Source organism: Trachypithecus francoisi, unplaced genomic scaffold (assembly GCF_009764315.1).
Source record: "Trachypithecus francoisi isolate TF-2019V2 unplaced genomic scaffold, Tfra_2.0 Lachesis_group1, whole genome shotgun sequence".
NCBI lineage: Eukaryota > Metazoa > Chordata > Mammalia > Primates > Cercopithecidae > Trachypithecus > Trachypithecus francoisi.
The window spans coordinates 169,262,485-169,277,462 of record NW_022681454.1 but is presented as its reverse complement, the minus strand read 5'-3'; the positions used below and the strand labels follow the sequence as shown (position 1 = coordinate 169,277,462).

Sequence of the window (14,978 nt, the reverse complement as noted above, 5' to 3'; positions counted from 1 at the left end):
ACCCAGTTGCATTAGCATGGCCACAATGAATGGAAGAAACAATACACCAATCCTTGTAACTTAGAAACACAGTATATTGACTATATAGTCACAGTCTTAGGCAAGGTGTGGGAAGGATTGGAAACCACCAGAACTCTTTCCAGACAGATATGATTTTTGTAATGAGGTGAATAAGTAAATCTGAAATAATCTTAGATTTATTATGGAATTAAACAAAAGAATAAATGTGTTAATGTTCTTAGGAGTCAGTGTGCTCATTACGGAAGAAAGACATACAAATATCAAAGGAGGAAAGCAATAAAAGTCTCTGTAGTGATAGACTGGATTTGGAGGTATCACTGTGTACTCAATATTTCTAAAATATGTGTATATTTGTTATGCAGTTATGTGTGCACATGTATATACATGTATATATGAACACACATACATGTACACATATATAGATATGTTTATATAGTTGCATATATTGATATGTGTGTGTATACATACATGTATTTCTTACCTTGATACAATAAAAAGACCTAAAAGTACAGACACAACATTAGCAGTGAGCACAACTAGCACCACATCTTGGTCCCCAGTACCATTGCTCTTTAATAGGACAAGAGTTTCTCAAAGAGATGCCTGTTTCTGGGGTTGAAGAGGTATGTGCTAGATGAGCCTGGAACATCTTGCTATATAAGAAAGTAAGGAGTATTCTTAAAAATTGCTAGGCACATGTCACAAAGATAACAAGAGCCAGCTCGAAGGGATTCCTATTTCTCAAGTCTAGAAAAATTTGAGCACCAAAGTAATGAGCTATTGTAATGGCATTTAAACCTTGATAAAAAAAATCAGACACCATTAGTCCATGTCACTAATAAATAGACAAATCAGTAAATGGGGGAAAAGGGTAGGCTCTTCGCAATACTCATCATTGGATGGGGTCCAAACACTGGGGAGAAGTTTTGACCGGGAGCAAGATGTTTGGTTGGTCTTAAGGTATCTCCTCACAGATCACCTGTTAGTTGGAAGAGAAGTAGTATACAATACAGAAATCAGACATCATCTTAACTAGCTGATAAAAGTTAAAATTAGGCCGGGCGCGGTGGCTCAAGCCTGTAATCCCAGCACTTTGGGAGGCCGAGACGGGCGGATCACGAGGTCAGGAGATCGAGACCATCCTGGCTAACACGGTGAAACCCCGTCTCTACTAAAAAAATACAAAAAACTAGCCGGGCGAGGTGGCGGCGCCTGTAGTCCCAGCTACTCGGGAGGCTGAGGCAGAAGAATGGCGTAAACCCGGGAGGCGGAGCTTGCAGTGAGCTGAGATCCGGCCACTGCACTCTAGCCTGGGCGACAGAGCGAGACTCCGTCTCAAAAAAAAAAAAAAAAAAAAAAAAAGTTAAAATTAGTACTGAGAGGCAGAAGGACTTTGTGTGAATAAGGAGGAAGATACCCTAACAGGAGCACAATATCACCTGTATGGTATTATAGCCAAGTGTGAGTAACCCGTATCTAACCTTGAGGAAACATCAGACGAACTCAAAAAGAACATTCCGTTCAAAAAGGGCAGAATAGAGTTATATTCTTCAACAACATAAATGTCATTAAGACACAGACAGTGGAAATGTTCCAGATTAAAGAAGACCAGAGACACAGCAAATAGGTATAACAGTAGCCCCTAGATTGGATCCGTTATCAGGCAAGAAAGAAATCCCACAAAATTCATCATTGAGTTGGTTGATTAAATTGAAATTCAAATAAAGATTTGACATAAGTATTATGTCAATAATATATTTCCTGAGATCAATAACTATATACTGTGAAGACATTCTCTATGTTCAGATATATCATCCAGAGAAAACAGTGAAGTAAATGAGGTAAAATGTTATAAAGTAGAGAAAGGATGTAAAGTTGCTCCACATACTACTTGTTTTATTCAAATTTTTTCTGCAAATTTGAAATCATTTCCAAATTAAAAAATTCAAATATGTTTAGAAAACATGCCATTTTAACCAAAAAAATTGTATAGAATAGTCCATGAAACACTCTTTAAAGTGTTCTTGATGTCAAATTTGATCTGAAAGTTGACATCCTCAGATTCTTTCAAATACATGACACATCATCTGCCTCATTGCCTTTGACAAATAGATTTGTGCAATATTTAGACTTTCAGGCAGTGAAAGTCAGCCACTAAACAATTGCTCTGGGACATTACCATTACCAAGCTCTTCTCTCTCTCTTCTTATATGCAGCAAATTCTATTTCATGCATTCTTTCAAAAATACTGTCACAGCATCTCTAGATTTCTATCAGCATGATCAAGCTTTCTATCCCCTCATTTTGAGCTTGTATATAATCACAGGATGTCTCCATCACTTAATGCCACCCTTTCCATTCTAGTCATACTCTAATTAATTTAAGAAAATAAATTCAAGCTTGGGAATGTGAAATAAACAACAATTTGTTAATAAAACAGTATCAAGGCTGCAGAAATAGACCTTTAGTTAATATATATACTTCTCCACACACCATGACCCCTTCTTCACTTCAATAAAACTCCTACTCCCAGAAGATCCCTTCTCTTTTCTCCAACGCCATTGACAGTTCTCCTCCAGATGTTCCATATGTTCTTTGCCTTATCAGTGTGAAGTCATATGTCTGAATGTGTCTCCGCGTGTGTCTGTATGGCCTGGAGTGGGGAATTTGAAATATTAATTGACTGCTTCCACGTGATGAACTCAAGATGTATACTCTGTTTTTTCCATATATATAAAATACATGTTCTAGAGGAAGAAATATTGCTGAGGTCCAATAATTTAAGAGAAATAGCTACATTCTAAACATCATGTGACTGATTTAGGCAAAAACTTTTTTGCTCGATTGTTTTGATTGTTTCTTGTGTTGAAAGAATTATTCAATGGACTAGCAATCTGTGACCACATTTTTCATGACTGGAACATTTAGATATGGTGATATGCTTATATCAGGATTTCTTTAATATAGGCTCTTGCTTTTTATTTATGGGTTCTTTTCTAAAAAAAATTATTCAGCAGATATTATGTAGTTCTTTGAGGGCGTAATGTTTTTGTTTAATTACATTAGAAAATTTTTAGAACCAAAATGATCAGAAAAAGATTTTCTGAACAATAATTAGTTTTTAGAGATTAAAATGGGATTTCCCTCAAAGATTGATTTCATATCAAAACTAGGAAAATTACTGAAAGCACTTTTTTGGCCAAATTCTTCCCATTTAGCATGTTTGCAATTTTTTCAGTTCTATGCCTTCAGAAATTTCTCTTTCTTTCTTCACCCCCAGTCATTTGTACTTTTGTCTACCAAACAAGTCCTCTACAAGAAAATCATTCCCTACTTTAGAGGTTTTTGTCTTATGCCAACAAATTCTCTTAGCTTTTCTTGTTTATGTGTTAGCACATAGAAAAGTAAGGAAAACCCCAAGAGGGAGAAAGATGTTAAACCCCTCACTTCCCCAAAATGGTACGAAAACATAACATTTCAGACCAAATTTAGAGCCTAAACATTAGTTACAGAATGAAAATGTATTCCTTATCATAGCCAAAATGTATTCATTTTTCACACCTTATAGTATATTTGTTCCCTATGCACTGTTATTAAAAACAACAACGAGAAAGCAGTTTTTTGAGCTACAGAATTTAAGCAAATTAGAAACTATTAAAATTACACTGATGAATCTTGAATTTGATCTAAAAAATTACTGTTGAAAATAAATAGGGTACTGGTATACTTACATCTGTTTAAATAATTTGACACGTTAAGTTTCAACCACAAAGGATATATATGTGACCAGTTTTAATTGGGAAAAATAGAAAGGGATAGATACTTAAATAGATCTGGAGGATTCAAATCAAATTTATTTTCCAAGAAAATGATAGGTAAGAATTAAGAGGCTTTTGATAGACACTTCTGTCATTCATTAGCTCTTTTGTGATTACTCATTAAACATATATTAATTTAATAATTACTTCCTTTTTTTCCGTTCACATTTTTTACATTTAGATAGGTTCTCACTTTGTTTCTCAGGCTGGAGTGCAGTGGTGTGTTCGTAGCTCTTTGCAGCATTGACCTCCTAAACACAAACAATACTCCAGCTTCAGCCTCCCACGTAGCTAGGATTACAGCCTTCTGCCAGCAAGATTGCCTAGTTTTTTTTATTTTTGTAGAGATGGGGTCTTGCTATGTTGACCAGGCTGGTTTTGAACCATGATTCAAGTGATCCTCTCACCTCAGCCTCTCGAAGTGATGGGATTACAGGCCTGAGCCACTGCCCCCACCCAATTCAGTTTTTTATCCAGCACTGTCAGATAGCATTCTAGTGGAAGATATAGTAGTTGATATAAATGACCAAAACTTCTGCTTTTATGAAACTTATATTCTAGTAGAGATGTCAAAAGTTAAAGTGAGGCTGGGTGTAGTGGCTCCCACCTGTAGTCCTAGCACTTTGGGAGGCCAAGGCTGGCAGATCCTGTATTAGTCCATTCTCATGCTGCTATAAAAGACATACCTGAGACTGGATAATTTATAAAAGAAAGAGGTTTAATTGACTCACAGTTCAGCACAATGGAGAGGCCTCAGGAAACATACAACCGTGGTGGAAGGGGAAGCAAACATGTTCTTCACGTAGCGGCAGGAGAGAGAAGTGCAGTGAGAAACAGCAGGAAGGCATCTTGGAAAACCACCAGATCTCATGAGAACTCACTCACTATCACAAGAACAACATGGAGGTAACTGTCCCCATGATTCACCTGCCTCCCACTGGGTCTTTCCCATGACATGTGGGGATCTATGGGAACTACAGTTCAAGATGAGGTTTGGGTGGGGACACAGCCAAACCATATCAGATGCCTTTGAGCCCAGGAGTTCAGATTCCTTCAGACCAGTCTGGGTAGCATGGCAAAACCCTGCCTGTACAAAAAAAATGAAGAAATTTGCAGGGCATGGTGGTGTACACCCCTAGTCCCAGCTACTTAGGAGACTGAGGCGAGACGATCACTTGAGTCCAGGAGGTTGAGGCTGCAGTGAGCCATGCTCGTGTCACTACACTCCAGTCTGGGTGACAGAGGGAGACCATGTCTTGAAAAATAAATAAATAAATAAATGAATAAATAAATAAATGGAAATCATACTAAGAAAAATCATTAAAAATCTTAATTATGAAGGAAATTAGAAGTTCAAAGGAAGATTGGTGAGTTTATTGAAAGTGTAAATTTATTTCATACTCACTGAATTCACCCAGCAGTCTCAAGAAAATATTTAGCTTCAACAAGTACTTATATATTGGTGCTGTATTAACTTTTAATTAGAAAGTCATGATCTCTATCCAAAGAAATGGATACAGTAAATACGTTCCCAGTATTAAATACAACCTATTTTTTAGATTAAATAACTATTGTATAGCATTCAGTTGGTGTTATTTCCACATCTGCATTTACCTGACTGTTTCTACAGCTCTTACTACATTGAATATAAAATGCTCACTGATCATGCAGATATATATATATATAAAATAAATCCTACTGGAGTATTTAACTCTAGCTACACCTAGGACTATGAATATTCCTACAGATTTAAAAGATATTATTTGGAGCATATGTATGGAGTGAATGCTTTCAAAACATGGAAATGCAAATGATCTTAATTCATAAATGAATGAATTATTCTTCTTAATGTTATTGAATATCATTTCCTAGTTACAGAGCTAGGGGAAAAGAATGAAATCTATCTATCCTTATATCCATCTGTTATTATGTATCAGTTCTGGTTGTGCACATTTTTACATTTTCTAGATAAACGTTTTATTTTAGCCACATGATGTTTAAAAAAAAGAAAAACTGGGTAATCAATTGTGAGAAAATGAAAAGGACCTTCCCATGCCACTATAAAAGTGTGCCATATCTTGGCTCAGACCCAATTCCGCAGAATATCCGTTAGTGATATTAGTAGTGATACCTAAAAGTCTCATTGTCAATATTAATCTGCAAAATCATATCTTTTTCATTACTCGCATTATCATTAACAAATACACACAATGTTTATGATAAGTACAAAGTAGAATACAACCATAATTGACTATCTGTAATGAAAAATATGGGATTTATATCATTTTATGTAAAACTACTGCATCATTAACTATAAAGCTTCCTTCTTTTTTAATGTAAGTTTTAAAAACCAGTGTTACATACACAAACCTTTACATCTGACATTTTGTCCTAATTAGAGAAATTGTATGATGATTACCCTACTTAACAAATGAATAGGCCAGGAGCAGTGGCTCAGCCTGAAATCTTAGCACTTTGGGAAGCCAAGGCGGTGGATTGCCTGAGCTCAGGAGTTCAAACCAGCCTGGCCAACATGGTGAAACCCTGTCTCTACTAAAAAGACAAAATTATCCCGGCGTGGTGGCACATCCCTGTAATTCCAACTACTTGGGAGGCTGAGGCAGGAGAATCACTTGAACCCAGGAGGCAGAGGTTGCAGTGAGCCGAGATTGCACCACTGTGCTCCAGACTGGGCAACAGAGCAGACTCTGTCTCAAAAAAAAAAAAAAAAAAAAAAAAAAAAAAAGAATAAGGAGCAAACTCCTTTAGAAGTATAATTTATTGCTTATTCCAGCTTACTTCGGTGTGAACCAGGGAAGAACCAGGGAAGAGGAGAGGCTAGAAAAGAAGAGGAAGAAACTGACGAACACGAAAACCCTAAATCTCTTGTCGACAAATATGGGAAGTGGCAGCACAAAATTTATGTATAAACATTAGATATATGAAGCAAACATGTTTTGAAATCCAACCTTCATTATAAATATAAATATTCTATAACTTTCATTCCAAGAGAATCATGAGTATGTGAGAGTCAATTTCTGCACAGCAGCAATGAAAAGTTGTTGAAATAAGTGACTTTGTCTTTTCTCTCAGGATTGACATCTTTAAGTATGTGATCTACGGCATCGCAGCTGCATTCTTTGTGTATGGCATTTTGCTGATGGTAGAAGGCTTCTTCACGACTGGGGCCATCAAAGATCTCTATGGGGATTTCAAAATCACCACTTGTGGCAGATGTGTGAGCGCTTGGGTATGTTCGTTCTTTACATTCAGTATTTAATGTGGATTTATTTCAATAGCACACAGGTGTTTGCATTCATCTCCCAATAATTAAAGTATTTTTTTTTAAACACAGTAACATTTCCTTCTGTGATGCTATCTTAAATCTTGATAACATTATTTTTGAAATTAAGATTATTCCTTGTGAAAATTCAGTTTCAAATCCTCAGATTCTATGTAGCACAACTAGTTTTGTTTCTAGAGGTTGCAATACTGTTGGTTGATCTATGATTTTTTTTTTCAAAAGGCTTTGTGGTTCTCATGAGAATTACAGGAAAATTCATCTCCAATTTATAAGCAATACATGTGCCTGTGTCCTGTTAAACATATGTGTCTGTATTTTACTGTAAATTTGAGGACAGCTATATCATGTGATTTCTGTTTTGTATTAACTGAGGAATTCTATTAATTTCCACCTTAAATTTTAATTTATATAATATTTAATGGCAAATCTAACTTACAGTCTTACTCTAGAGTTTCCTAATACAGAAAATGCATATTAATGCATAAGAGCGGTGAAAATGAAAAGTAATAAGGTTGAAAGTACTTTTGCACTTTTATGCAGAATAATTTTTCTAGAATGAAATGTTGAAGCTTCCATTCTTGACAGACATATTTTCCTTTTTTCTAATGTTATGTAACAACATGTGTCTAATTATAACATATAATTCATATTAAGTAAACTTTCTCTAATAGGGAATGATGTAATTACTTCAATCTCACAGAAATGTTCAAAAATACCTGTTAACCAGCAAAACTTTTTTATTTTAACCTGTTTCTAACACATTTTATTATGCTTCTCGGTGTCAACAGTAACGATAATCTGATAGGTTAGTTTGCCTGAGCTGTGGATATTTGTAATGGTCTCTGGAATTATTTCTTATGAGAATCACCTATTTTAGTTTGGGACAAAACTAATCGTAACACCCAAGGAGCTAAAATATATGAATTCGAGTAAAAGTGGGATCCCAATAATGTGACTAAGTGGCTTTCAACTGTGCCTTATTATTGAAATATTTTAAATCAGTAATATCAAATTATAGATCCAGAAAAACTTAGTTACACAGAGATCTTGGACTGATGAAAAAGTAAAACATGAATAATTCATGGTCCAATTTTCAGTGATGCCGAAGCAATTTCTCTAGTAAAAAGGCAACTTCCGATTTTAAGATTCATTTCTCTTCTGCCAATAGAGTAGAGTGAATTGAGTTATATAGTAATTGGCTTTTTATTACAATTGGAAGAGTAACATTGTAATGCCACTGGTGTGCCTTGGCAAGTTACTTACCTTTTATGGATCACAGTTTCCTCATTTACAAAATGAGGATCATTTCTAAAGCTTATTCCAGCTCAACGAGTCTGTGATGCTAAAGCCCTAGTGAAAAAATAATGAGATAAGGGGTTCTGAAAGCACGTCTTTACCATACGGTAATAACCCTCTGCCAGGAAGAGTGCAGTCAATTGTGTTATTTCATTCAGAATTTGAAAATAACTTCATAATAAAAAAGAAAAAGCAATCAACGAAGAACTGCATATCTATATAGAGAGAGATATGCACTTGGTTAGCTGCCTGCCATTCAAGCATCTTAAAGGCATTTCAAATAGGAATTTTCGAAGCAAACCATGAGCCACGTTTCTGTTTTTTGTTTTTGATTTTTTTTTTTTTCTATAATGGTAACCATTATGTCACCAGTCCCATCCAACAGACCAGAAGGGTGGCAGCAGCTGCGTGGGCTCCTCCAGAGTCAATGCAGCAGGGTGTCAGCCCAGCAAGATGCCCCGCCCACTCCTGTAACACCTCCCCGCCACCCCGGAATGAGCAGAGCAGAGACAGGAGTAGAAGCTGTATTCTCCTGCGTTCTGCAGAGACAGCAGAACAGCGGATGAGGCTCTGAGCCATACTCTGGCTGTCCCAGCACTGCCTTCACGAAGGGGGTAGCTCCACCACTTAGAAGTAAACAGTGGCGGCTGCAGCCAGCACTGCAGAAACCTGCCTCCCTTCTCCTCTGCCAACCATTCCTCCACACCCCCACCTCAGCTTGCATATCACGCAGGACTTGCAGCTCCATGAAATCGAGGGGAAAAGAAAGATTTATCTTCCACCCTCTCCCGCTACTTATTTCCATTCTCCCGATGCTGCTTTTTTTTTTTTAACATTAATTAATTATTATTATTATTATTTTTTCATCTGTAGGCAGATTGTATCTTACGGTCTACCTTATTATGTTCAAAGTGAACCTGTTAACCTGTTTTGCCTGTGTTCCGTAGCTTTGAATGAGTCTGTGCTTTTGAAGGTATTATATCAGTGCAGCTCTACTTGGGATACTGAATAATACTAAAGCGTGAGTTTTTTTTTTTTTTTTTTTTTTTTTTTTTTTTTTGCGGCAAGTATATAAAAATCTTCCTTAGTTGATACTAACAGAAACTTGTTATTCTATCCCTGTTTCTCTCTACTGCATAAAGAGTAAATGGTTACTCATTGAAATTACATCACCACAAATGCAATTAATTTTGAAGCAGCAGGCCAGGCGCGGTGGATGACGCCTGTAATCCTAGCACTTTGGGAGGCTGAGGCGGGCGGATCACGAGGTTAGGAGTTCGTAAACCAGCCTGGTCAACATAATGAAACCCCGTCTCTACTAAAAATACAAAAATTAACCTGGCATGGTGGCACGCACCTGTGATCCCAGCTACTTGGGAGGCTAAGGCAGGAGAATCGCTTTCACCCAGGAGGCGGAGATTGCAGTGAGCCCAGATAGCGCCACTGCACTCCAACCTGGGTGACAGAGCAAGACTCCGTCTCAAAAAAAAAGAAAAGAAAAGAAAAGAAAAATGAAGCAGCATTGTATCACTGAATGGAGAGATAATCAATATCCCCTTTACTCAATGAATGCCTTTGAAAGCATAACTTGATCTGCATTCTGTGTTTCCTCTCATGCAGTATCAGGGCCAATTCAAGTTCATTACAACATTTTAATGCTATCTATCATTCCAAATCCAGAATTTGAGGCACATAAAACCACAATATTAAATTTTGGGAGTGAAAATCATTATTAACTACTTTATTAAAACATTATATGAGAAGTTATTAAAGTATTTTAAGTAACAAAATTTATTTGCCTTAAATATTAAATGATACCAAATTGAGTACAGTCAAATATATGTTATTGACTACTTTAAACATGACCTTATTAAGTTTAATGTAGAAATATTTATTTTCTTTAACCATATTTTCTTATTAAAGTTTAAGCCAAAACATATTTATTCCGCTGCAAATTAGGAGACATTCAGTGTGTCGCATTTTCAAATCTTGACATATTTTTTGTACCCATCCCCAATTTTCTTATTTCTACAAATTTCCGATTGCTCCTGTGACATCATTATGGATCTCAGAATTTTTCTGTACTTCTTCTCTCATTTAGATTTTTAAATAAAACACTTCAGAAGTAATAGATTTCCCAAGTGTACTAAAGTCTATGGAATTTTTAATAAATTTATTTTCCATAAATCTACCTGCTCTAGGAGTTAAATAAAACAATAATAACTTTTGGAAGTGTGTTTACTAGTTTGCTATGGCTGCCACAACAAAATACTATAAAGTGGATGGCTTAAACAGCAGAAATTCATTGTCTCACAGTTCAGGAAGCTAGAAGTTTGAGACGAAAGACTCACCAGGGTTGACTTTTTTTTTTTTTTTTTCCTGAGGGCTGTAAAGAACACCTGGTTCTGTGTTTTTCCCCTACCTTCTGGTTGGCTGCTGGTAATTTTTGGCATCCAGTGGTTTATAGAAATCCTAGTCATCACTACCTTCACATTCACATGATCTTCCTGCCTGAAAGGCTGTGTCCAAATTTCCCCTTTTTTATAAGGACAGCAGTCATTGGAATAGAGTTCACCCTAGTGACCTATTTTTTTCTTTTTCAACTCAATAAAGAGCAATAAGGTCAATCTCTGAGATACTGGTAGTAGAATTTCATCATATGAATTTTGTGAGGACACAATTCAACTCATAACAGTCTTATTATAACAGCAACGTTCTTCCATATATGTTTTAAATCAACAAAATTAACTAATTACTATTGTTACCCTGTTTTAGAGATAAAGAATCGTAAGAGGTTGACTATCCTAATCTGAAAATCCCAAATCTGAAATGCTCCAAAATGTGAAACTTTTTGGCTGTCAACGTGATGCTCAAAGGAAATGTTCACTGGAACATTGCAGATTCAGGGTATTTGGATTTGGGTAATTCAACTGGTAAGTCTAATGCAAATATTACAAAACCTAAAAAAAAATTTGAAATTCAAAACACTTCTGGCCCTAAGTATTTCAGATAAAGAATATTCAACCCTTATTCTGTTTGTTTAGTTCAAAACACCTGTCTTAGCCTCAGACTTAGCCAGGCTAATTTTCATATTTTTAGTAGAGATGGGGTTTCATGATGTTGACCAGGCTGGTTTACGAACTCCTTAGCCTCAGGTGTTTGTAGATTTGACCACAGCACATTAGATTAGTATTTTTAAGACACATTCTATATAATTATCTTAGAATCTATTCTGTATAACTCACAGCTCTGTTTCATAGCTTAAAATCAAATTTTAGTACTAATAATAAGTTCAGTAATAATAACGGGAAATATTTTTTAGGCACTTACATATGCCTGCACTATACCTACTATACTTAATTGTAGGACATTGAATCCTCTGATAAACTATGCCACATAGATACTAGAATTATCCTCATTTCAGAGATGAAGAAGCTGCCACCTGGAGAGGATGACTGACTTGCCTGGAGTACATGGTGGGTGATGAAGCCGGATTTGAATCCAAGCATCTGGCACAGAGCCCACGCCGCTAACCTCATGATCAGGGCTTCCCTACCATTTTGTGGTTTATTTGAGTTAATTTAATAGGATGGTTGTCTGTTCACTGAGGGTCTTTTGTAAATCGGCAGTCATTTTCTGTTTTGCATCTTTGTAAGATCACTCACTGATTCATTACAGAGATGTCCTCATCTTAACCTTTGCTTTTATCAACAATCACGAATTGTCTCTTTCTACAAATACAAGAATGCCCTGCAGGATGTGAAATAATTTGGTAGTCTAAGATACTTTTTTGTGACTAACAAACTTTTGATGACAAGCTATAAGGAGGCCTAAGATAAATTTCTAAGTATTGTAAAGAAACTCTGCGTTCTAGTCTGCCCCCCAAATTTAGTGCCTTTTAAAATAAAACGCACACACACACACAGACACACAGACACACACGCATTTGAACCCAAACTGTGGAAACAGAATTCCTAGAATAAAGCCTTACCTCTTTTTTTTTTTTTTAGCTTTCACAGAGGTTTTTAACTCCATTTTTTTATTTTTATTTTTATTTTTATTTTTATTTTTATTTTTATTTTTTTTTTTATTATACTTTAAGTTCTAGGGTACATGTGCATAACGTTTATATCATGTATAACTCCCCAATGCAATCCCTCCCTCCTCCCCCCTCCCCATGATAGGCCCCAGTGTGTGATGTTCCCCTTCCCGAGTCCAAGTGATCTCATTGTTCAGTTCCCACCTATGAGTGAGAACACGCGGTGTTTGGTTTTCTCTTCTTGTGATAGTTTGCTAAGAATGATGGTTTCCAGCTGCATCCATGTCCCTACAAAGGACGCAAACTCATCCTTTTTGATGGCTGCATAGTATTCCATGGTGTATATGTGCCACATTTTCTTAATCCAGTCTGTCACAGATGGACATTTGGGTTGATTCCAAGTCTTTGCTATTGTGAATAGTGCCGCAATAAACATACGTGTGCATGTGTCTTTGTAGTAGAGTAATTTATAATCCTTTGGGTATATACCCAGTAGTGGGATGGCTGGGTCATATGGTACATCTAGTTCTAGATCCTTGAGGAATTGCCATACTGTTTTCCATAATGGTTGAACTAGTTTACAATCCCACCAACAGTGTAAAAGTGTTCCTATTTCTCCACATCCTCTCCAACACCTGTTGTTTCCTGACTTCTTAATGATTGCCATTCTAACTGGTGTGAGATGGTATCTCATTGTGGTTTTCATTTGCATTTCTCTGATGGCCAGTGATGACGAGCATTTTTTCATGTGTCTGTTGGCTGTATGGATGTCTTCTTTTGAGAAATGTCTGTTCATATCCTTTCCCCACTTTTTGATGGGGTTGTTTGTTTTTTTCTTGTATATTTGTTGGAGTTCTTTGTAGATTCTGGATATTAGCCCTTTGTCAGATGAGTAGGTTGCAAAAATTTTCTCCCATTCTGTAGGTTGCCTGTTCACTCTGATGGTAGTTTCTTTAGCTGTGCAAAAGCTCTTTAGTTTAATTAGATCCCATTTGTCAATTTTGGCTTTTGCTGCCGTTGCTTTTGGTGTTTTAGACATGAAGTCCTTGCCCATGCCTATGTCCTGAATGGTACTTCCATTCACAATTGCTTCAAAGAGAATAAAATACCTAGGAATCCAGCTTACAAGGGATGTAAAGGACCTCTTCAAGGAGAACTACAAACCACTGCTCAGTGAAATAAAAGAGGACACAAACAAATGGAAGAACATACCATGCTCATGGATAGGAAGAATCAATATCGTAAAAATGTCCATACTGCCCAAGGTTATTTATAGATTCAATGCCATCCCCATCAAGCTACCAATGAGTTTCTTCACAGAATTGGAAAAAACTGCTTTAAAGTTCATATGGAACCAAAAAAGAGCCCGCATTGCCAAGACAATCCTAAGTCAAAAGGACAAAGCTGGAGGCATCATGCTACCTGACTTCAAACTATACTACAAGGCTACAGTAACCAAAACAGCATGGTACTGGTACCACAACAGAGATATAGACCAATGGAACAGAACAGAGTCCTCAGAAATAATACCACACATCTACAGCCATCTGATCTTTGATAAACCTGAGAGAAACAAGAAATGGGGAAAGGATTCCCTATTTAATAAATGGTGCTGGGAAAATTGGCTAGCCATAAGTAGAAAGCTGAAACTGGATCCTTTCCTTATCCCTTATACGAAAATTAATTCAAGATGGATTAGAGACTTAAATGTTAGACCTAATACCATAAAAACCCTATAAGAAAATCTAGGTAGTACCATTCTCTAGGAAACTTAAGGCAACATCATTTTTTTTTTTTTTTCAGATTTTATCAGTAGGGAAGATTTGGAGGGTGGGGTGTAGGGGGTGTAGACTCCCTCAAACATAGGGGTGAGATTTTAAAATAATATTTGAAAAACCATTGCATTGAGGAAGAAGGGCCAGGATTTTATTTGCTGCAAGTATCTGAAGTAGATCTCGTATATTGCTTCAGAATTGAACTCTAAATACTAGGACAGTGGACCAATCTCAGCGTAACTGGTAAGATATTAACTATGCTAGTACATAAATTGTAGGAAGAAATAAATAAGAAAAAATAAAGTTCTTATTTTTTCTGATGTCTAATGTAAAAGTTGACAGAAATTTTCTGCTAGTCTCTCATAAGGTGGCATTGATAAAATGGAAAACTCTGTGTAAAGCATCTAGTTTAGATTTTAAAATACAAGAGACTTACAGCAGCCAGAAATGGAAAATTGATAAAAGTTTGCATCATGTGGATGCTTCTCAGATCACCGTAAGTTGTGACTGAAATTAAATTAAAATAAAATAACTTCTCAAAATGTTGAACATTTTATTTTGTTTATATCTGTTTTTGCATTTTTAGATTATTCAAATCATGATATATACTCTTTGGCCAAAACTTAAAAAAAAAAATTGCATATTCTCCAGATTGTCCTAGGATAAAATTTTATATAATTTATGACTGCTTACATTTTTATAATCCTAAAGTAATTTTTAAATAA

The 14,978-nt window shown here is 36.1% G+C and overlaps 1 protein-coding gene across 3 annotated transcripts in view; it reads left to right on the top strand.

The window, feature by feature from the left end:
- GPM6A (glycoprotein M6A) overlaps window positions 1-14,978 on the top strand; it is a 370,573-nt gene that overhangs the window by 322,119 nt on the left and 33,476 nt on the right. For all 3 annotated transcript variants that reach the window (XM_033215731.1, XM_033215730.1, XM_033215732.1), the window contains one exon: window positions 6,933-7,089. In XM_033215731.1, coding sequence (XP_033071622.1) covers window positions 6,933-7,089 — 157 coding nt within the window. The remainder of the gene's footprint in view (window positions 1-6,932; window positions 7,090-14,978) is intronic.